General features: G+C 51.0%; 2 protein-coding genes across 3 annotated transcripts; both read right to left on the bottom strand.

The window, feature by feature from the left end:
* Positions 1–47: 47 nt before the first annotated feature.
* Lypla2 (lysophospholipase 2) lies at positions 48–4,764 on the bottom strand. 2 transcript variants are annotated; one of them, XM_048350503.1, is made up of 10 exons: positions 4,631–4,764; positions 2,672–2,777; positions 2,412–2,443; positions 2,239–2,304; positions 1,758–1,805; positions 1,610–1,680; positions 1,408–1,481; positions 1,230–1,331; positions 967–1,140; positions 48–890 (listed from the first exon to the last, which is right to left on the bottom strand). In XM_048350503.1, exons 2-10 carry the CDS (start codon positions 2,747–2,749, stop codon positions 840–842), a joined length of 696 nt encoding a protein of 231 aa, XP_048206460.1. In that variant the 5' UTR covers positions 2,750–2,777; positions 4,631–4,764; the 3' UTR covers positions 48–839. The 2 variants fall into 2 exon arrangements, with proteins under 2 accessions (XP_048206460.1, XP_048206462.1); XM_048350505.1 differs by having other exon boundaries at positions 993–1,140.
* A 2,766-nt stretch (positions 4,765–7,530) lies between these two features.
* Pithd1 (PITH domain containing 1) lies at positions 7,531–18,291 on the bottom strand. Its single transcript, XM_048350506.1, has 6 exons — positions 17,990–18,291; positions 17,370–17,413; positions 16,893–16,970; positions 10,414–10,518; positions 8,986–9,094; positions 7,531–8,434 (listed from the first exon to the last, which is right to left on the bottom strand). The coding sequence occupies exons 1-6, from the start codon at positions 18,185–18,187 to the stop codon at positions 8,333–8,335; spliced, it is 636 nt and encodes a 211-aa protein (XP_048206463.1). The 5' UTR covers positions 18,188–18,291; the 3' UTR covers positions 7,531–8,332.
* Positions 18,292–22,529: the final 4,238 nt, after the last annotated feature.

Raw genomic sequence — 22,529 nt, 5'->3', positions numbered from 1 at the left:
TAGATCGACTCTGCACACCTTGAACAGAATCAGGCAGGCCTGAGAGCTGAGGAAGCAGTTTCTTTAATTTCATTGGAATCTAGGACACAAGAAAAACGCCCAAAACCACATGGAGACAGAAGACATGGAAACACAACTCCTCCCCGGCCTCCCTAGTCCTAGAGTGGGGACATGGTGGGGTGAGACAGCCGGGGGAGGGGGGGGGAAACCTTGTGCCCCACTCCAGCCTGCAGGCTCCAGGCCTGTGAAGGTGGAGGGCAACGGGGAGGCAGGGCCCAGCCCCCAAGTGGGGGACCAGCTGAGGGGAGGCCTGCGGACTCTACTGCACCAGCCGGCCGCGCGGCAAGCGGCCCACGGCAGCAGGGGCCGGCCCAGGGACACATTCATGATTGAGAAGCAGCTGCAGTGAGGCAGGAGACAGACACGATTATCTGGGCGGAGTTGCTGGGTGGGGCCTGGGAGGGCCCAGGGGCCGAACCCTGAGGTCGCAGGAGGGGGCCCAAAGCGGGGCTAGTGAGTGAGGTCCTGAGTGAGTGGGTCAGCGGCTGGGCCCCTTTCTCCCGCTGCCTACAGCCCCTCCAATACTGCTGCCGGGGGCCCCGCCTCCGGGACATGGGGAGAAGAGGAGCCCACTCCTGCTGCACACTGCCAGGTGGCAGAGGATGGCAGGGAAGGCCTGGCCGGGCCTCGGCTGCCCGCCCCGGAGGCCGGGGGGAAAGAGGGCAGGGTGGTGGGGAGGGGACAGGGGCTCGATCAACCGGCTCAGATCCAAGACAGTGCGGTGCTTGCTTGCCAGGTCTCCCAGGAGCTGGGGGCTGCACTGGGGCCAGCGACTCCGGTTAGACTGGCGGCAGCAGCTTTTCAAGGAATTCCTTCACAGCTGCCATCTCCTGGGGTGGGAGAGGATGGTGAGGCTCTGGGCTGCAGGGAGGAGGGAGGAGGGGTAACAGGCTGTCCCCTACTGACCTGCGGGCAGGAGCTGTGCATGACACCTGGGTAAGTCTTGAACTGGACCCTGGCGGGTGTGACAACAGACCGGAGCTTCTCAGCTGTCAGGGCTCCAAACCGAACAGGTACCATGGGGTCCAGCTCCCCATGACACTGAAGGATGGCCAGGTCCTTGGCACTGCCGTTGGCCGCCTGTGAAGCAGACAAGGAGCCGTGCCAGGCTGCAGCGCCACGCTCCCACGGCTAGGACGGCCAGGGCCGGAGGGCTGCGTGACAATCACCTGGGGGAAGTTCCGGTGCAGGGGCAGCCAACAGCTCAATGCCACGATGCCAGCCAGAGGGTGGGGGCAGGTGAGAGCCGTGTAGAGGGACAGAGCCCCACCCTGGAGGAAGGACACAAGGACAGGTCATGAGGGGACAGCTCACCCGCCCAGCCCCGCCCCCTCGCTCCTCCCTCACCTGTGAAAAGCCACCCAGGACGATCCGATTGGCGGGGATCCCGTTCTTCATCTCGTGCTCAATCAAGGCCTTGACTAGGGAGAGGGGCGTGCCTGGGTGAGGGAAGTGGCTGGGGGCCCCCCCACCTAAGGGGCCAGGCGGGCACTGGACAGAGCTTCCTCAGGACAGGGAGGGAGGACGCTGGGCAAGACGGGGGGCTTACTGTTCTCAGCTGCCTTCTTGATGCCAGCCTCATCTTCTGGGGCATCTGGACTCAGTCCCATCAGGTCAAACCTGGGTGACCAGAGGCGTTGGAAGCAACTGGACATCTCAGCCAGCCCCCTGCAGCTCCCAGCTCCCCCCAAACTTACCAGGAGGGCATCACCATCTTCATGTTGAGTGTCACAGGGATCCTAGGCCTGGGAGGGAGAGCCAGAGAGCCATGATGCTTAGAGGGATAAGGAAGCCACAGCAGAGAAACTGGGAGGGGACAGAGCAGCCCCTGGAGGCTCCTCCCCGCAGGCAGGGCCTGTGTTTAAGGTGTTGCCAGGCAACCTGCCACGTGGGGCTGGAGGCTGTGGTTGGAGCACTGGAAGTGAAGGAGAAGAGCCATCTAACACGGTGACCGGGTGCCGGGATTCCAGAGCGGTGGGTGAGTACGTGGGGAAGGGGCCCCGGAAAGCCCTGGGTCCAGGAGGCCTGGGGTCTAAGCCCCTGGGGTTGGGGGTAGGGGCACATGCTGACTACTCGGCACCACAGCCCAGGAAGCAGCTGGTGCGAGAACAGGCAGGCGGGCTGGGGACCACAAGACCCCCCCCCCCCCAGCCCTTCCCTAGCTGAAATGATACTTACGCATGGGGACAGATGTACTTGACGTGAGGGAGCCTGATGGTGGAGAGGGCGTCAGCCCAGCTGTGCCTGTGGGAGGGCGGGGAGAAGAGGCGCTGTTGTAGGAAGGGGCAGCCCTGCCTGGGGGGCCCTGCCCCCCCCCCCCCGGCCAAGGAACACCCCACCCTGGCTCTCACCCTGTGTCTCCGAGTCCATGTAAAAAGATAACCTGGAAAAGAGCGATAAATGGGGAGGTGGGAAGCTCCCTGTTTCCATCCTCAGCTTCAGCTTCCCCCTCCCCCAGCCCGGTCCCCTCAGGGAGCTGAGACAGGAGCCACTAGGTTATTAACCCTGAAGCCTCCTGGCTTCAGGCTACTCCCTCCTCCACTGCCACCTCCACGTTTCCCACACCCCTGGAGTCCACTGCCCTCTACCAGATCTGTTCCAGGGCCCTTACCGCAGCTGTTTCCCGCTCAGCTCCAGACACGGTGGCAGCGTCAGTGAGCAGGGGCACAGACATGGTGTTACCACACATACACTGTACGAGTCCCTGCAGGCTGGGCCTGGAAGAGCAGGGGCAGGTGGTCCAAAACACAGCGAGGCAGGGACAGCCTCCTGGCTCAATGAGCCCACACTGGCCAACAGCACCCCACAGCACCCAGGTTCATTTCTGGGCACAGGAAGGGCAGGCAAGAGGTCCAAGCCAGCCAGGCACTCAAAGCTCATGCCTGTAACCCCAGCTACACAGGACTCTGAGTTGTGCAGATCATGGCTGGAAGCCAACCTAGGCTCAGGGCCTGGGCACTGTCCCTGAGCTTTACTGCTCAATCAAGGCTAGTAGCACTCTACTATTTTGAACCACAGCCCCACTTCTGGTTTTCTGGTGGTTAGCTGGCGATAAGAGTCTCATGGAGTTTCCTGCCTGGGCTGGAAGATCCTCAGTTCTCAACCACCTGAGTAGCCAGGCTTACAAGCATGAGCCACTGGTGCCCAGTGAGACTCTTCTTATCTCCAATTAACTACCACAAAGAGCTGCTGTATGTGTGCCGGGCACCCACGGCTCACACCTGTAACCCCAACTACTCAGGAGGCTGCAAGGTTCAAAGCCAGCCCAGGTTGCAGGCGCTTATCTCCAATTAGTTACCAGAAAGGCCAGAAGTAGAGCTGTAGTTAAAATGGAAGAGCAATAGAGCAAAAGAGCTCAGGGACAGCGTCTAATGGACCAGCACCAAATTGGGGGGGGGTGGGGGGTGAAAAAGCTAAGGGACAGCTCCCAAGCATTGAATTCAAGTCTCAGTACTGGTTAAAAAAAAAAAGTCAAGGACAGAATGAAAGAAACTGGCCTCCATTTCCAGCACGGAGAAGCAAAGGCGGCCACCCTAGTGGTCCAGAACTCATCCCCTGGTTCTGGCTGAACCCCAGAGGGTGAGCTTACTCTAGACAGCCAGGGGACAGGGGTTAAGAAATGGGAGGAAGTTGATAACTCCCTCACTGCTAACTGCCTCCTCCTTGGTCTCCAAGTATCCCTTCTCTAGACCCCTGGGGTCCCTCCTCCCCAAATCCCAGCACTTGTGGAAAACGAAGGGGAGAAAAACGATAGGGAAATATGCTTCCAGCTCCCTATCACCATCTTCTCCATCCTTCCCTCCAGCCCCCACCATCATCATAGCAGACTCTGGCTCACCCATTCCCAATGCCCTTTGAAGGCTCTGAGAGCCTAAGGACTCCCATCTGCCACCCACCCCGCAAGTAGCGCTCCACGCCCCGGGGCGAGGCTAACCTGCTGCTGCTGTTGAGGCTGCTGGTGCTGGGGCCAAGTGACTCTAAATGGGCCCCCAGCTGAACAGGTTCTGGGACTCCCAACACCCCAAGAACGTCAAGCCCGCTGGCCCCTCCCCGCGCTTAGCATCCTCCAAAGTCCGGAAGCTGGCCCCACCCGCCTCTAAGCGCCCACCCCTCCCGGGGCGCCAGCCCCCCGGCCCGGCTCCCACCCTCCAGCTCCGACCCGTCCGCTCCCCGCCCCAGCACGGCCCTCACCAAGCTGGCACCACTACCCCCGGGCTCTCCGCCCTCCGCGGGGCCCCCTTCCGTCCCCACCCGCGGGGCGCCCCTCCTCTACGCCCTGCCTCCCCTGTCCCCCCAGTAAGACCCGGGTTCCCCCAGCTGCCACAACTCCCGACCGGACTCAAGGTGGGCCCCTCCCTCCCCACCAAGGGGCCGTCACCTTTGACCTGCGGAGGCCCCCGCCCCTCGATGGCATCCGACCTCCCTCCTCCGACCGCGAAGCCCCGCTCGCCCCACGCGCGCAGCCCCCCCCCCCCGCCCGCGCCCGGCCGCGCGCGCTCCCCGGGTCTTCGAGGCTGGACGGCGCGGCCGCCCCCGGTGCCCCGGGCCGCCGCCCCCCGGGGCCCCGCACCTCACTCCCTGGGGCTGGCGAGACCGCGGGCTCGGCGATGCTGCCCGTCCTCCCGCAGACACTGTGCCCCCTCGGCCGCCCCCGCCGGAACTTCCGCCCGGGCCGCGGGAGCCCCGCCATCGCGCTGCCGGAAGTGGCCCGGCCGGCCGTACGGAACCCGGAAGCGAGGCCGGGCTTCCCGGGCGGGAGCTGCCATGCTGCGGGCGGGCGGGGGGGGGGGGGGCGTCCCCGCGTCCCCGCGTCCACCGCGTCCCTCCGTCCCGCCCCGGCGGAGCGGAGCCCGCATCCCTCTCATCGCCACTCCTCGCTGCGGCCTCCGGTGCCCGCCACTGCGGAAGCTGCTTTTTCCCCCCGCGGCAAGAACAGCTACAAACCCACTCGGTTGCAGAACTCCCGCCTACAACTGCTCACTACACTCGCGTGGTCGTTAGATCTGTCCGCGGTTCATCCTCGACAACGGTTTTCATGCCCTATTCCAAGATCAAGGATGGAATCACACCCTCTGACCCGAAGGGACCTGGCTCCTCCGGTCTTATCTTAAAGATGATGAAACTGAGGCCCAGGGAAGATAAGTAAATAAACATCAACCTCAAGATCACAAGAACTGCCTTTCTTGACCTGCTTCCTAAGCTATAAAATTATAATGACTAACCTGCAGGTGCAGAGCTTGGCTCTTAGGCTGCAATGAGGCCATGTGGGCCTGCCTCTTTATACACTGTAAAGGCAATGCAAGGCCTTAATCACGCTGGAAAGGACCTGGGAAACCGCACAGGCCACATCAGGACAGCTTGATAGGCATCAGCAGCGCTAGCACAGTTCCAGACTGGCAGTGCCATGCAGGGTGCACAGAACACCACCAAATGAGCCAACAGAAGGGCTTCATCTGGCCACCACTGAATCACCCTTCACACTGGTCGATTTGAAATGGGGACCAGGGCCCACAAAGGCTGGGAAGGCAAGCTGAGTTGGGAGGCTAGCTCCCTGAATGTGTGTGGATATGCAAACAGGAAATGAGTCATGCTGTCCCATCCATTCTCTCACCTTAACCTAGTCTTTTCTGTTAACTGGGGAAAACTACAAACTTGAAGCTCAACAAAGCACTTTTCTCCAGGCCAAGAGGAGTTCTGACTTTTAGTACTTAACATGTCAGAGATAAAACCTTAAAACCAGGATTCTGGCTGTGTGTGGGTGGTTCACACATGTAATCCTAGCTACTCAGGAGGCTGAGATTTGATGATTGAAGTCCGAAGCCAGCCCAGGCAGGAAAGTCCATGAGTCTCTTATTTGCAATTAACCCAAAAAGCCTAAAGTGGAGCTATGCCTCAAGTGGTAGAGCTCTACCCTTGAGCAAAAGAACTCAGAAAAAGGAGCTGGGGATGTGGCTTAGTGGTAGAGAGCTTGCCTAGCATGCAAGAAGCCCTGAATTCAATTCCTCAGCACCACATAAACAGAAAAAGCCAGAAGTGGCACTGTGGCTCAAGAGATAAGAGTGCTAGCCTTGAGCAAAAAGAAGCCAGGGAATAGTGCTCAGGCCCTGAGTCCAAAAGCCAGGACCGGCAAAGAGAGAGAGAAGAGAGAGGGAGAGAGAGCACTGAGGGATAGTGCCTTGGTTCTGAGTTTAAGCCCTAGGACTGGTATATGTATATATATATACACACACACACACGATTCTGGACAGAAAAACTGTGGGCAGAGAGTTACAGGAAGCAAGTAACCACTGGGTGTTTGCTAGAGTAAAAAACAAAAATGCCCCACTCTACCAGCTGTACCCTTGCTGGCTGCCATCCCGAGACAGCACAGCACAATTCAGTAAAGCTTCAGATGAGGCCCAGTCCTAAGGGCTAACGGCCAGTCTGCCCTGAGACTCTGAGATTCCCCCTTCCGTGGCCCATGTAAAAAATTTTCAATTCTCCTTTAATCCTCAATCAACTGGAACAGGTTGTGGCTGAAGAGTGGGTAGAGAATGTGGTACACAAAGGGCCATATATACATTCAGTTGACTTCAGCTGCATTTCAGGATTCTGAAACCTAACAAGGCCTGGGGTGGCAGAATTTATTTTTTTATTTTTTTGGCCAGTCCTGGGCCTTGGACTCAGGGCCTGAGCACTGTCCCTGGCTTTTTTTTTTTTTTTTTGGCCAGTCCTGGGCCTTGGACTCAGGGCCTGAGCACTGTCCCTGGCTTCTTCCCGCTCAAGGCTAGCACTCTGCCACTTGAGCCACAGCACCGCTTCTGGCCGTTTTCTGTATATGTGGTGCTGGGGAATCGAACCTAGGGCCTCGTGTATCCGAGGCAGGCACTCTTGCCACTAGGCTATATCCCCAGCCCCCTGGCTTCTTTTTGCTCAAGGCTAGCACTGGGTGGCAGAATTTTTAAGGACCAACTAGAGAAGTGACTCCATCCACTTAACAAGTGTGGGCCAAGCCTCCTGGGGAACTGCAGGGGGATCAGATACAGCAGTTGCCCTTACCAACTCTGTCTTCGGAAAGGGAGCATACTTTTCATACTTAAATTCTGTTCAATTGCTATGTTGACTTTCAAATGAAAGCTGCAAGTCTCTGGGTCACTTTTAGGTGAAATGTCCTCAGCTTGATTTTGATGCTCTCCAGAGCTTGATCTTCCTTCATGTGTGCCCATGTTGCCCCACAGGTTACTCCCTTGTGAGAAATAGACACAGGTGAACCCCAGCCACCTCTTCATATAACGGAGGAAGAGGAAGTGTTTTTGCCACATTATACAGAATTAAGCTTGACCTTTCCTGAAGAAAGCCGATCTACTCTTGATTTAATTGTGGCATTTATGATCTACCTAAATCAATACAGCAAAAAATGTCAAAGTTCAATACAGTTGCCAGGAAAGTATTTCACCAGTACTACCAAGAACTTAAAAGAAAATACAAACATTAAGTCTGGCAAGGATTTATTAGGAAGCTTATTAGTCACAGTGAATAAAAGCCATGAACAGAGAACTCAAAAGATCTCCAAATTCCAGCAATGGACTAACAACACAAGTTAGAAGCTAGCAAACATTAGGGAGGCACAAGGGGAATCTGAACTAAGTCTCAAACTCAGTCCAAGCAGTTTACTGCACACACAAAAATGATTCCCATGCTCTCCCCGACAGCTTAGCTAGGTAATGAGGAAGAAGACCTTCCCAGGCGACCAAGCACCAGGAAACTCCTTCCTGCCTTTCCAGCTATTGCCACAGGACACTGCATGTCAGACGACGCCAGCTGGGCAACTTGACAAGAATGCCAAGCAATGACAGAGAGAAAGGACAAGCAGGGACACGTGTCTCTAGGTAGAGACCCTCATGATGGCAAAAGAAAGAAAACAAAACCACAAACCAGGGGCTGTGGAAAGATTCCTGCAGCCCAGGAAGTTTCCATCATAAAAAAAAAAATACTAATCAATCACACAAAAATTCTGCCACAACACTTGGGATCCCATGGCCACACTGACTGGAAAAGCAAGTGTTATAAGTGACTGCTAGATGCCACCTGGCCTAAGACCCACGATCTGCAGGGCCTTCAGAGCCATGGTGGACTCAGCACCCACGCCACTCCTCAGGCCAGGTTTCTGCACAACCCCTAAGACGAAGCCTGGCCGGGGCGTAGCAGAAACTCTCACTGGAGGCTCATCTTCGTCCTTCCCAGCAGGCGGTCACACGTGTCCTCTGGAGGCGTCCGGGGAGCCCAGGCAGCCTTAGGAAATGAAGTGTGTCTGGGGGGAAACCTGATGGACCCGGTGGTCTGCCGGGTTGGCCGAGGCTTCATAATTGCAGATGGTCACCTCGTGTCGGCGAAGCTGCAAGGCAATGGGAGGCCGGGTCAGCGGCTACAAGAACCACTCTCTCAGGGCTGGGAAGGTGGCTTAGTGGTAGAGTGCTTGCCTAGCATGCATGAGGCCCTGGGTTTGATTCCTCAGCACCACATACACAGAAAAAGCCAGAAGTGGCACTGTGGCTCAAGTGGCAGAGTGCTAGCCTTGAGCAAAAAGAAGCTCAGGAACCATGCCCAGGCCCTGAGTTCAAGGCCCAGGACTGGCAAAAAAGAACCACTCTCTCCCAGTACACTCTGAAGGGGTCCTTTTCCGTAAAGCTCCCCTCTGTTGACGCCAACGTGAGAAACCTGCAAAGGCCATCACCAAGGGTTCACAGCAACTGAGAAGACCCATCCCTTCCACTACAGTGGGGTACGTGAGAAGAGGTCTTGTCTCACTCACCACCTTGACTCTGGGGGAAGTTCAGAATGGTGAACCCAACAATTCTAAATACAGCAAGTGACATCTCACTTGCTCTCTCGCGTCCCTCCTAGCTCACACCCCCATGATGTAAAAACATCTGTTAACCCTCTTACCTCAGTCCATTCTCCTCTCAGGCCAATATAAAAGACCTTTGTGGTATCTGCTCCAAAATTTTTAGAAATATGAATCGAGAGATGATAGACATTTGAAAAGCGGGAAATTCTAGAAGATGGCAAGGAAGGAGAAAAGACACGTTAATATTTAGTGAACATTCCACTACTAAGGCAAACAACAGTACAGCTCCAACATGAGGTTCAAGCCAGGCAAATCAGAGAACATGCTTGTGTTCTTTCTCCTTTGGACAAGCAATAATTCAGTAAAGATTTATCTGCCAGATCTCCACGATAGCAGAGAAAAAGAAGTAAACAAACACAGCTCCTGCCCACAGGAACAGGAAGAAGAGTATAACCAAACAGACTTCTAAAGTGGTACTGACCTCACCCATAGGAAAAAGGGAAAACTAATGACAAGGTGATGTGGTCACTTAGAACTCGACCTACTCACTAGAAACCCACCACAGAAAAAGGAATTCTAAAAACATGGTTCCTGAGACTAGGACAACATCCAGATCTGCCAATTGCTTATAATTTAACAAGTCTGTGGCTTGCACTGAACCTCTACCAAAAGTTTCCAAGATGCCAGGCACTGGTGGCTTACAGCTGTACTCCTAGCTACATAGCTCAAGTGGTAGAGTAGTAGCCTTGAGCAAAAAAAAAAAGCTCAGGGACAGGACTCAATCTGAGTTTCACACCCTAGGACCAACACATACACACACATACACATACACACACAAGTTAGATTGGAGGGGTGGCTTGAGTGGTAGAGTGGGAGCCAACAATGAAAACATCACACAAAAACTTGAGGGTAGCCAGGTGCCAGTAGCTCACACCTATAATCCTAGCTGCTCAGGAGACTGAGATCTGAGGATCACAGTTCAAAGCCAGCCCAAGCAGGAAAATCCATGAGTCTTATCTCTAATTAGCCACCAGAAAACCAGAAGTGGCACTGTGGCTCCAGTGGTAGAGTGCTAGCCTTGAGCTGAAGAGCTCAGGGACAGTGCCTAGGGACAGAATTCAAGCCCTACAACCAACCAAAAAAAAACTTGAGGGCAAGTTCAAGCCCTGCTTATAGCACGCACATGCACACACATGTGCGTGCACACACACACACACCCCTCCACACACACCTGTGTGTGTGGAGCCAAGCCAAAGATCAAGCCTCCTCCGGTTTTAACTCATTTCCAATGCTAAGAAGACTGGGGGACGAATAAGAGAGCCAGTCAAGCTCTATACATGCCGATGCACACATCACAAGCTCATGGCAGGTGAGGGAGAAGCCATAGACCTGCTGGTGTATGCCTGCAATCCCAACACCAGGAGGCTGAGACAGGAGGATCGTGTAGCCACCCTGGCTACATGGTGAGACCCTAACAAGAAAAACTTCAAAAAGACACAGAGAAGGAAAACAGGTCCCGTGCTTACTTTGTAGCATACTCTAACTCCCCGGTAGGATCCCGGTTCAGACTAAAGGTTTGATCTGGCTCTCTTTCTGTATCATCAAATGACATCTGTGGAATGTTCTTGTACCTGAGAAAGGAAAGTCAAAAAGTCAAAATACATATAATCAAAATGTTCTGTTTGTCTACACTCCTGTTCACCTGGCTTTAGTTCCATCGAAAGGAGATCAAAAAGTGGGGTCAAATTTTAGAAAATCTTTAAGCCAACAAGAAAATTGTTGATACCTGGGGTACATAATGGCACAAGTCTACAGTCCAAGCTATCTGGAAAGCTGAAGAGGCAGGATTACTTGAGCCCAGAATTCAGGGCCGGCTTGGGGAACACAGCAAGACTTTGCCTCAGACAAAAGAAAAGAAAAAAGAAACCAGTGGCATCTTTGAGCAGGCTAAGATCGCATGACAAGCAATGCACAGAGATGGCTAGGTCACGTGCACCAAATGACTGGAGAGAACCAGCAAAGCAGAACAAAAGCAGCAGCCCAGCTGAAGATGAGAAGTCAGCTGGAGAACTCAAGGAAAACAGACTCTGGCAGAAGCACTGAACCCTGAGAGAAAAGATCAGATGACCCAACATGGATTTCTGATGTCCTCTCAGTATACTCAGTCATCATGATTACAGATCATATGGTTATGAAGATAACACAATTTGGGGATTTCCACTTTGAAAAAGCATGTAAATTTGCAAACACACAAATAATTTTTGGAAAGTCAAGGTGAACCTTCTAGAAACACTAGTCCTTATCACCCACAAATCCTGACGCATCAAGCCACATATCCCTACCAGCTCCAGGATGTTTGGTTAATCTAGGCACAAAAGAGGCGCCTAGATTTCATTCATTCATTCATTCATTCATTCATTCATTCATTTATTTATTTGATTGTGGGGCTTGATCTCTGGGCTGGGTGCTGTCCCTGAGCTCTTCAGCTCAAAGCTAGCACTCTACCACTTGAGTCACAGCACCATTTCCAGTTTTCTGGTGATTAACTGGAGGTAAGAGTCTCGTGGACTTTCCTGCCTGGGCTAGATTTGAACCTCGATCCTCAGACCTCAGCATCCTGAGTAGCCAGTATTACAGGGGTGAGCCACTGGTGCCCGGCAGCACATAGATTTTAGATGCAGCAAAACACACATAACTTAAGAGAGCAAATGTTGGCTTCAAAATGTTTCTAAGAATGATGGAGAGAATAATAATAGTGGCCTTTTATGAGCAACACTTACAAAGCAGTGCAGCAATAGTTAAAAGCAGTGTCTCAACCTATAGAACAGAAAATAGTTCTAACTTGTTCATTCAACACGGGATTAATACTCACAATATATAAGTACTAGAATAGATACTGGTGGCTCACATATGTAATCTTTGCTATTCAGGAGGTTAAAATCTCAAGACTTATGTTCAAAGCCAGCCCTACAAATTCAAAAACAGGAAAGAAAGCAAAAACAAACAAAGAAACAAAAAAAGCCAGAAGTGAAGTTCAGGTGGTAGAGCTCAAGCTGTGAACTCAAAAAGCCAAGTGGTAAGAACGAGAGGCCCCCAGTTGAAGAACCAGTACCAGCAAAAAGAAAGAGAATCAGAATATACACAGAACTCAAAGCCAAGCTGTGGACCACACCTGCAAACCCAGCACGTGGAAGAGGATCACCAGTTTGAGGCCAACCTCAAACTAGTAAGACCCCATCCTAAAGAGCCAAAAAGGAAGACTGGAGGTGTGGCTCAGTGATAAACTGAAATATAAGGCTCTAAGTTCAAACCACAAAAACATTAAAAATTAAACCCACAGGGGCTGGGAATACGGCCTAATGGCAAGACTGCTTGCCTCATATACATGAAGCCCTGGGTTCGATTCCCTAACACCACATAGATAGAAAATGGCCAGAAGTGGCACTGTGGCTCAAATGGCAGAGTGCTGGCCTTGAGCAAAAAGAAGTCAGAGACAGTGCCCTGAGTCCAAGGCCCAGGACTGGAAAAAATAAATAAATAAACCCACAGTGAAATATCTACTCACTCCATTAGGATGGCTGTTGTCAAAAAGGTAAGAAACACTTGGTGAGAATGCAAATTAGGACAGTCACTATGGCAAACTAAAGAGAATCTTCAAAAACAAGGAACAGAACTGGGTGCTGGTGACTCATGCCTATAATCTTAACTACTCAGGAGGCTGAAACCTGAGGATTTCTTTCAAACCAGCCTGGGCAGGAAAGTCTGTAAGACTCTTATCTCCAATTAACCACCAAAAAGCTAGAAGTGATGCTGTGGCTCAAGTGGTACAATGCTAAAAGCCTTGAGCAAGAGAGCCAAGCTCAAACCCAAGGTCAAGTTCAAACCCTAGGATAGACAAACAGACAGACAGACAGACACACACACACAGAGAAAAACACCAACACCCCTCCTATCTGCTACTTACTATGGCACTACTCACAATAGCACAGATACAGACTCATGAGTGAAAGAATAAAGTGGCATATATATACATACATACATACATATATATATATATATATATACTGTGAAGTATTGGTCATAAAAAAGCAACTTTTGTCATTTGAGACAACATGGATGAGCCTAGAGGCTCATATTAAATCAGTAAGGTACAGAACAATAAAAACTGGGCTGGGAATATGGTCTAGTGGTAGAGTGCTTGCCTCGTATAGATAAAGTCCTAGATTCGATTCCTCAGTACCACATATATAGAAAAAGCCAGAAGTGGTGCTGTGGCTCAAGTGGTAGAGTGCTACTAGCCTTGAGCAAAAAGAAGCCAGGGACAGTGCTCAGGCCCTGAGTTCAAGCCCCAGGACTGGCAAAAAAACCCCAAAAAGACAAAAACAGAACAATAAAAACTATGTCCTCACAAACGGAAGCTACACAAGCTGATCTCACAGAAACAGAGCATAAAATAGTGCTTAGGTCAGATGCCAGTGGCTTACACCTACTTAGGAGGCTGAGAGCTGAGGATCAAGGTTCAAAGCCAGCCCAGGCAGGTAAGTCTGTAAGACTCTTATCTCCAATTAACCAGAAAAAAAAGCTGAAAACGGAAGTGCGGCTCAGGTGATAGAGAACTAGCCTTGCACAAAAGAAACTCAGGGTCAGTGTGCCCAGGCTCTGAGTTCAAGCCCTAGGACCAGCACAGTAAATAAATGTTCATACTGCCAGGTACCAGTGACTCAGGCCTGTAATCTGTAATCCTAGCTACTCAGGAGGCTGAAATCCAGAGAAACAAGGTTGAAAGGCAGCATGGGCAAGAGAGCCTACAAGACTCTAATCTTAAATTAACCAACAAAAAGCTGGTCTGGAGCCATGACACAAGTGGTGAAACACCAGCTGAGCAAATTCAAAGCTTTGAGTTGAAAACCTCAGTACTACCAGGTGCCGGTGGCTCATACCTGTAATCCTAGCAAATCAGGAGACTGAGAACTAAGGATGACAGTATGAAGCCAGCCCAGGCAGGAAAATCCATTAGACTCTTACCTTCAATTAATCACCAAAAGGCTGGAAATGGAGCTGTGGTTCAAGTAGAATACTAACTTTGAGCAGAAAAGCTAAGGGATGGCATCCAGGACCTGAGTTCAAGCCCCAGAATGGCACATACACACAAAGATGTAAATAAACCATTTTATCAAAAAATATTTCAGTGTATGTGTACATACATATAATTATATATATATTTTTTTTTTTTGGCCAGTCCTGGGACTTGAACTCACAGCCTGAGCACTGTCCCTGAGCTTCTTTTGCTCAAGGCTAGCACTCTACCACTTAAGCCACAGTGCCACTTCTGGCTTTTTCTGTTTACGTGGTACTGAGACATTGAACCCAGGGCTTCATGCATGCTAGGCAAGCACTCTGCCACTAAGCCACATTTCCAGCCAAGTATACACTTCTAAAAAGTAATAATTTCTTTAAAAGAACGTATCTGAGGCACATGTCAACAGTAATTCCTTAATATCATCTAACACCTAGTTTGCACATTTCCCTGACTTGACTGTCAAATTTCTAAATATGTCAATGCCAGGCCGTAGTTAAATCCAACTATTATTTCTCCCCTCTATTAACTGTACATAAAATGATGATGCATTTGCAATCAGTGACAGCTTGGGTTTGCTAAAATGTAATGAAAGAATGTACGAAGTAATTGGTAACATAGGTTTGCCCAGTTTTGGATGAACACGTACAAATACTTAACAGTTCTGAGCATGCTACTACGTTTCAGTGCCCAGTCATCCTCAGGGCAGACTTCCCTTGTCTCACCATGGTCTCATGAGATGTACATGAGAAAATCAAAGCAGAGTAACATCCCAGAGTCATGCAGCAGCTAGCAATGTACAGCCAAAATATGAACCCAGTTTACTTCAGAGGCCCAACTCTAAGAAACAAATTTAAAAGAAATTTCCTACACCAGTTGCTAGTGGCTCATGATTGTAATCCTAACTATTCAGGAGACTGAGATAAGCAGACAACTCTGGAGACTTTCATCTCTAATTATCTAGCAAAAAGCAGGAAGTAGAAGCATGGCTCAAGTGGTAGAGTACCAGCCTTGAGGGAAAGTTAGCCCTCCCCCCTTTTCTGGCGCGCGCACACACACACACACACAATTCATGTAAAGTTCTAAAATTTGTTCCTCCAGCACTCAGAGGTTTTTTTGTTTTTGGCCAGTCCTGGGGCTTGGACTCAGGGTCTGAGCACTGTCCCTGGCTTCTTCTTGCTCAAGGCTAGCACTCTGCCACTTGAGCCACAGCACCACTTCTGGCCATTTTCTGTATATGTGGTGCTGGGGAATTGAACCTAGGGCCTCATGTATACGAGGCAAGCACTCTTGCCACTAGGCCATATCCCCTGCCCTCCTCCAGCACTCAGAAAGCAGTTTTCTACTTTAAGAAAGGCTAAGGCTGGGAATGTGGCTTAGTGGTAAAGTGCTTGCCTAGCATGCATGAAGCCCTGGGGTTTAATTCCTTAGTACCACATACACAGAAAAAGCACGAAGTGGTGCCGTGGCTCAAGGGTAGAGTGCTAGCCTTGAGCGCAGAGACTCAGGAACAGCCCCTTGGCCCTGAGTTCAAGCCCCAGGACTAGTGAAAGAGAGAGGAAAAAGAAAAGAAAAAGGCTATCCCATAATAAGGTAAACTGTCAAGGTAATACTAGTGATAAGGGGGCCATGGGAATTCGAATTCCTGCAGTAAATTCCATGCTGGGGGTGACATGGGCCACTGACAAAAGCCCTACCTCCAGAACAGACTCATCTTCAGAAGGAAGACTATCTCCACAAGCATGCTGCCTGGCTTTTGTTCATCTTTTGTGTAAGTTGTTTCAGGGAGAAATATTAAGAGCTCTCCCTCCACCCTCACAAATTCACTTTTACAGCACTGTGTTTTGTCTTCTATCTACCTACCTATCTACCTATGTGGTACTGGGGTTTGACTTTAAGGTCTTGACTTTGCTTAGCTTGCTTGCCAGACTGACACTACCTTTGAACCAAATCTCTAGCTTGGTTTTCTAATCATTTTCTGCTCTAACAGCCATCCTCCAACTCTGACTTCTGAACAGCTAGGACTCTCGGTGGGAAGTCCTGGCAACTGCCTGTCATTTTCTCTTCATTCAGTTAAGTGTTTGGACCCATAACACCAGCTCTGGAGGCATTCACAGATGTAATTTTGCAAGAGGTACATAGAACCTTGGTAACTGAAGTCCACAAAAACTCGACTGGAGAAATGTCACACCAACACAACACATGCAAAGATGACTACTGCATGAAACGGCAAGAGAAATTTTGAAGCTTCCTCCAAGTGTCAAATCATGAAGAACAATGGAGATATGCAGCTGGGTTAAGAAAAGTGCAAAGTCATCAACAACTGGCAGTTACTGAATGCTCTCTGAATGGATGGTGCCACAGTGAACACTTTGAAAAAAAAAAACCAAGACAAGCTTTTGGCTCTCAAGATGCTTCATCTTGCCAGGGGCCAGTGGCTTACGCCTGTAATCCTACTCAGGAGGCTGAAATCTGAGGATCGCAGTTCAAAGCCAGCCCAGGCAGGAAAGTCTGTAAGGCTCTTATCTCCAAAGAACCACCAGAAAATTGGAAGTGATGCTGTGGCTCAAGTAGTAGAGTGCTATCCTTGAGATGAAGAGGTAGGGACAGCACTCAGGCTAAGTCCAAGCTGGATGACTGAACAACAACAAAAGCCTCATCTAAAAGCTTCAACACCAGGCTAGGAATGGGGCTCACGGGTACAGTGCTAGCTTTAGTGCATTTGCAAGGCCCTGAGTTCCATCCCCAGCACAAGAAAAAAAAATTTTTTAATTAATGCTGGAAGAGATGAGAACTAGAACCATAGAACCTAGTAAAAGAAAAATCGGGCAGGGCACTGGTGGCTACTCAGGAGGCTGAAACATGAGGATCGTGGTTCAAAGCCAGCCCCAGTAGAAATGTCCCCACGGGACTCTTGTCTCCACTTACAGTCTCATCTCAGAGGGATGTGAATCATCATCCTCTCCCATTATAATGATGCCTTTGAGTTTGACGTTGCCCGTAAATCTGCCAAAATACAAAAGGAAATGTTGTCAATTTGGGATTCAGTCCTTGCTAAGCTTTGACTCCCCCTGTCCCCTGCCCCCAGCAAGACCCTTCCCTTTCTGACCTCAGTCTACTCATCTGGCAGACTTCTTCTACCAGATTATTTCTAAGATCCTGTCCATCTCTGGCAATCTGAAATTACCAAAATTGTCCTCAACTTCTCGGCTACCATTCAATAAATACACCTGTTTACAATTTGCACGGAGAGCCAAGATGCTTTCTTCCTCAAGCCCACCAGAAATAATTTACCCTATTTCTCGAAAACACATGTATGCTCTAGACAACCAAGGACAGAAGCAGAAGGAAGAGGCAGCTGGGTATTGCCTTAGCCTCAGGAAGGCACCATGGGGTGATACTTACGGAATATTAAACAGAAGTTCTTCATCTGCATCACTTTCAACAAACTGGGGAGGAGGGGGGAAAGAAAGCAACAAACATTTGCTGAGAGGCCACAATTTCAGGCATCTCCCACTCTGTTCTAACAAACTGGGTACAATGCAAACAGACTTCCTCGTCTTCCAGGATTTATTAGCTTGGAGGAGCTAATTTATTGCATCCACAATGCTCTTAAGACACAGACCATCCAACTAGAGGGTTCCCAATGGGGGAGCCTTTGGATCGCGAACTGCAAGACCGGTGTTTGTTTCCGTGCCTTCTGGAGAGAGGATCCTTGGCCACCAAAAGGCTGGAGGCTCAGAAACACCCATCACCTCCCCAGGGCTGCTCGGGCAGCCTTTGGGCCCAGGGAGGGTCCAACAGAAGAGGAAACGCTTTCCCGGCCACCCTCCCTGCCTCGCCCTCCCAGGCCCGGAAGAGCTGCGTAGAGCCGGAGCGCCCGCCTGGCCTCGCTGGGCCTCAGTTTCCCTGAGTGGGGATGGATGGGGAGACTCAACCCTACTCGTTTCCCAAATGGCTAGCACGAGGGTGGGCGCAGGAAAGCGCCCGGCCGCTGGGCTGGCCGCGGACCGGGCCGGGCCCACCTTGGAGCGGTCGGCCCGCTCCTCCCACGGCTTGAACACGCCGCGGCCGCTGCCCTCGCGGCTCTCGTTGAGGCACTGCAGCCGCTCCAGGTCGATGCGCAGGTACAGGCCGTACGCCAGGCCGCGCTGCTCGGGTGGCTCCTCTCGTTCGGCGGCGCAGCGACAGCCGCCCCCACCGTGGCTATGGCCGTGCGACATGGCGATGCGGCCGCCCCGCGCGTCTCGCTGCCCCGCCGCTCGTCGGCGCCTCAGCTCGCAGCGCTCCGACCGCCAAGCGCCGCCGCGTCCGCCGCGTCGTAAAAGGCGCTCCCGCGCTGCGCAGGCGCCCTGCCGAGGGGGCGTGGTCTTCTCGGGGGCGTGGCCTTCCGGGATTGACGTCTGATCTGCGCCTGCCGCGGTGAGCGTCGTCGCTACCCACCCTTCACCCGGAGACGCGTGAGAGCAGCTGCCTGGGGTCAGAGCAGCCGCCCGGGGTCAGAGCAGCCGCCCGAGGTCGCCGAGGCCAAAGTCTGCGCCCTCTTCTTTGACTACCAAGTTTCTTCGTTCCTTCTGGGAAGAGGCGTCGTCGCTGTTCCCACGTGCGCGCTCACCGACCCGCCTCCCTGACCTCTCTGACTGCCACCCACCTGCTTGGTCGGTGGGCGCTGCCCGTGCCAGGATGGAGGCCCGTGGCTGACAGGGAGGTCAGGGAGGCGGATCGGCTGGCCCTAGACGCGAGGCCCCGGAGAAATGCGTTTCCTTACGTCTGTAAAGTGAAGAACGGTGTCTGCCATCAGGCCCTCAGCAGCAGTGAATGAAATCCAGCTATTGGAGAACTCGGCGCGGGCGTGGTGGCCCAGGCCAGGCTGAGGGGGGAGGATCAGGAGTTAAGAGGACAGCCTGGGCCACACAGGGGGACCCCATCTCAAAACCAGAAAATGGGCCACCAACAACAAAATACCTCAGGTCAATGCCTGAGACAAAGTAGATATCTTTTATTGTCATACTTGCCAGTCCACGCACGGGCACTTGCTTAGCTTTAGGGACTTGGGCCAGTGCTTAAGTCTTTTTGAAGTTAAGCTTATCCCCGGTAAAGTGAAAGGGTGCGAACTAAATGATCTTTGTGTGTGATCTCAGCCTCCTACTGAGTAGCTAGGATTGCAGGTGTGAACTACCACCACTCAGTTTAAATGATCTTTATTCCTTACAATGACATTTCAGAACTGTTCTTTCAGATAGCTGGCTGTGGCCCATTAATAATTACTTAGTAGCAGCACTGGTGCTTGAACTCAGGGCCTGGGCAGTGTGTGTGTGTGTCTGTGTGTGTGTTCAAGGCTATCACTCCACCATGTGAGACACAGCTCCACTTTCAGCTTTTTGCTGGACAATTGGAGATGACGTTCACAGACTTTCCTGCCCTGGCTGGCTTTGAACTTTAATCCTCAGATCTCAGCCTCTTGTGTAGCTAAGGATTAAAGGGCGAGCCACTGGTGCCCAACCTCCATTCAGAAATGTTTTGATGCCAAATATCTGTGAAAAAGGTAAGCTTAGTTCTGCTTCAAAGTGACTCAAGGTCATTAACTATTTCTGCTTTCACATGTGGTAAAGACTTAGCCAATGTTGTTTTTATTGAATGATATATACTTCTTAACCTTTCTTTGGAAAGGCTAGCTCCCATTGGAGGACCATGGCAGTCCTTATATAGGACATGTATACACTTGAACTTCTTCTCTGTCATCTCCATCATTATCCTTGATGATTTATGGAGCTCGATGGGCAGGCATTGTGCAATACACAATGATTATTATCTCAATTGTCACGTGAACTTTAAGAAAAAGGTAACTGAACTGTAACTTGAACATGACAGACATGGAAGCTAAAAGAGGTGAACTGGGAAGAGATCAGATTCGGTTAGGAAGTAACCAGGCTTTGGAATCATACTTTAGGGAGGAGCTCTTCCCTTAGTTTCCTGGAAGATGGAGTTGGGGGGCAAAAGACAATGTTCAGGAAGTAAATGCACTATATCAATTGGTTGATGCTGTGTAAAATACATTCTAAACCTAATAGCTTTAAACAGCAAACACTTATTATTTTTCAGTATTGTGGACTAGTTGAGTAGTAGTTCTTTCCGGGGCCAGTTCCACATGGGCTGGTTGACATTGTCCTATGGAATGATGGGACCAGTAGAGCACCTGAGCTTAGATGACAGTCACCAAGTTCCAAGGAACACAGCTGGGTTTTTTATATCTGGAACATTTTTGGTTTGATTTCTAGGTTTGTTTTCTGAGATAATCTTGCTATGTAGTTAGGGCCAGCTTGGAATTGTGTGTGTGTGTGTGTGTGTGTGTGTGTGTGTGTGTGTGTGTGTGTGTGCTGGTTCTAGGGCTTCAACTCAGGGTCTGGGCACTGTCCATGAGCTTTTTTGCTCAAGACTAGTACTCTACCACTTGAGCCACAGCACCACTTATAGTGTTTTGCTGGTTAATTGGAGATAAGAGTCTCATAGCCTTTCCTGCCTGGGTTGACTTTGAACTGTGATCCTCAGATCTCAACCTCCTGTGTAGATAGGTTTACAGGCATGAGCCACCAGCCCCTGGCTGAGTTGGAATTCTTGCTTCTCCCATCTTAGTCCTCTGAGTGCTGGAATTATAGGTGTGTACCATCACTACCAACTGAGCACAAACATTTATTTATTTATTTATTTTGTTGGTTGTCAAGCTAGAACTCAGGACCTGGGCACTGTCCCTGAGCTCTTTTTGTTCAAGGCTGATGTTCTACCACTTTGAGCCACAGTGCCACTCTGGTTTTCTGGTGGTTAATTGGAGATAAGAGTCTCATGGACTTTCCTGCCCCACTGATTTTGAACCATGATCCTCAGATCTCAGCCTTCTGAGTAGCTAGGATTACAGGCATGAGCCATTAGCACCTAGCATACAAACACTTTTCAATAGACTTCACCTCTGAGTTAGAAGAATGATGGCTTCTGCCACCTCCCTTCCATTCTACCTGTGCTCCTTTTCTTTTGTTGTATAACGCATCATTCCCAAACTTACTGGCTTCACACAAGAATTAATATTTACTGTCTCATAGTTTCAGAGAACCAGGAATTTGGGGAGTGACTCAGCTGGGTGGTTCTGACTTGGGGTTTCTCAGAAGCCTGAGTGGATCTGCAGGATCCAGTTCCAAGTTGGTATACTTCCATGGCACAGGTTTGTGTAGGCCATAGGCAGGAGGCCTGGCTTTCTTGTCATGTAGACCTCACTCCAGGACTGTCTGTGTACTCTTATGATGTGGCAGCACTGGCTTCTACCAGAGCAAGTGATCCATAACAGAGCAAGGTAGAATGTCTTTAAAAGTCCTGTCAGCTGTGCAGCAGCCCATGGTTCTATAAGTCAGCCAGTGTGAGGGGAAGAGATGAGACAAATACCAGGAAGTAGAAATCATCTTGGAGATAGGCTGCCACACAAACATACATACTAAGTGGCACCTGAAATATATTTTTTCTACTACGTGTGTGTGCTGGTGCTTGAAGTCAAGGCCTGAGTGCTATCAGGATGCTATCCTTGAGCTAGTGATCTACCACTTGAGCCACAGCTCCACTTCTGGCGTTTTGGGGGTTGGTTGAAGAGTCTCATGGGTTTTCCTGCCCAGGCTGGCTTCACACCATGCTCCTCAGATCTCAGCCTCCTGAGTAGCCAGTATTACAGGCATAGCCAATGCACCTGGTCCTTTCCTTATTTTCCAAATGGGGCCATGAGATTATCTACCCCACAAGACCCTTGTGGATAGTGAATGTTGGGGTCAGCTGCACCTTTAAGGGGCCACAGCTGACCTCAGCCTGTCCCTCCCCTTCCTGTCTTTAACCGGAAGAGAAGGAAGTCTGACATCACTTAAGGGACAGCTCCTTGGGACCAATCAGGGGCCCCTCTCTTGTGCCCGCCTTTAGGGTATATCTGGGGGGTTCCTCATTTGAATAACAAGAAGCCCTAATGGCTTTCTCCAGGGGCCCATGCGTCCATGTCATTCTTGGCGGCTTTGGGGCACCCTGCGACCACACGCCACCGAGGCTACCCGTGGCCATCGCTCCCTCGTGAGCGATCATGGACCACCCGGGAAGGGGCGGACAAGCCCCTTCCCCCCCCAAGCGAGGGGAAGTCGAGAGAGAGATGAGGCTACCTGTGGCCATCGCTCCCACGTGAGAGCGATAAAGGGCCAACCCGGGAAGGGGCGGACAAGCCCCTTCCCCCCCCCAAGTGAGGGGAAGTCGAGAGAGCCCACAAGTGAATACAGGTGAACAAGCAGGTCAGGTTAGTCCTCCCTGGCTGTGGATTGCTCCATATTCCAGAACCTAAATACAGGTTCCCATCTCAGCAAATGTTGTGTTGAATGAATAAGGGACCAAGGACTGGCTTACAAACTCCAGATACAGTCATCCATCAGGCTGTTATGTTTCATAATTACCTTCAATGCAACTTCTTGAGGTCCAGTAAAGAATTGTTCATATCACAGGCTGAGAATGCCCTCTTTAGGAGGAGAGCTGCTAAGAAAACTTTGATAGAGG

This window comes from Perognathus longimembris, chromosome 7 (genome assembly GCF_023159225.1).
Source record: "Perognathus longimembris pacificus isolate PPM17 chromosome 7, ASM2315922v1, whole genome shotgun sequence".
NCBI classification, from domain to species: domain Eukaryota; kingdom Metazoa; phylum Chordata; class Mammalia; order Rodentia; family Heteromyidae; genus Perognathus; species Perognathus longimembris.
This window is presented reverse-complemented; position numbering and strand designations above follow the sequence as displayed.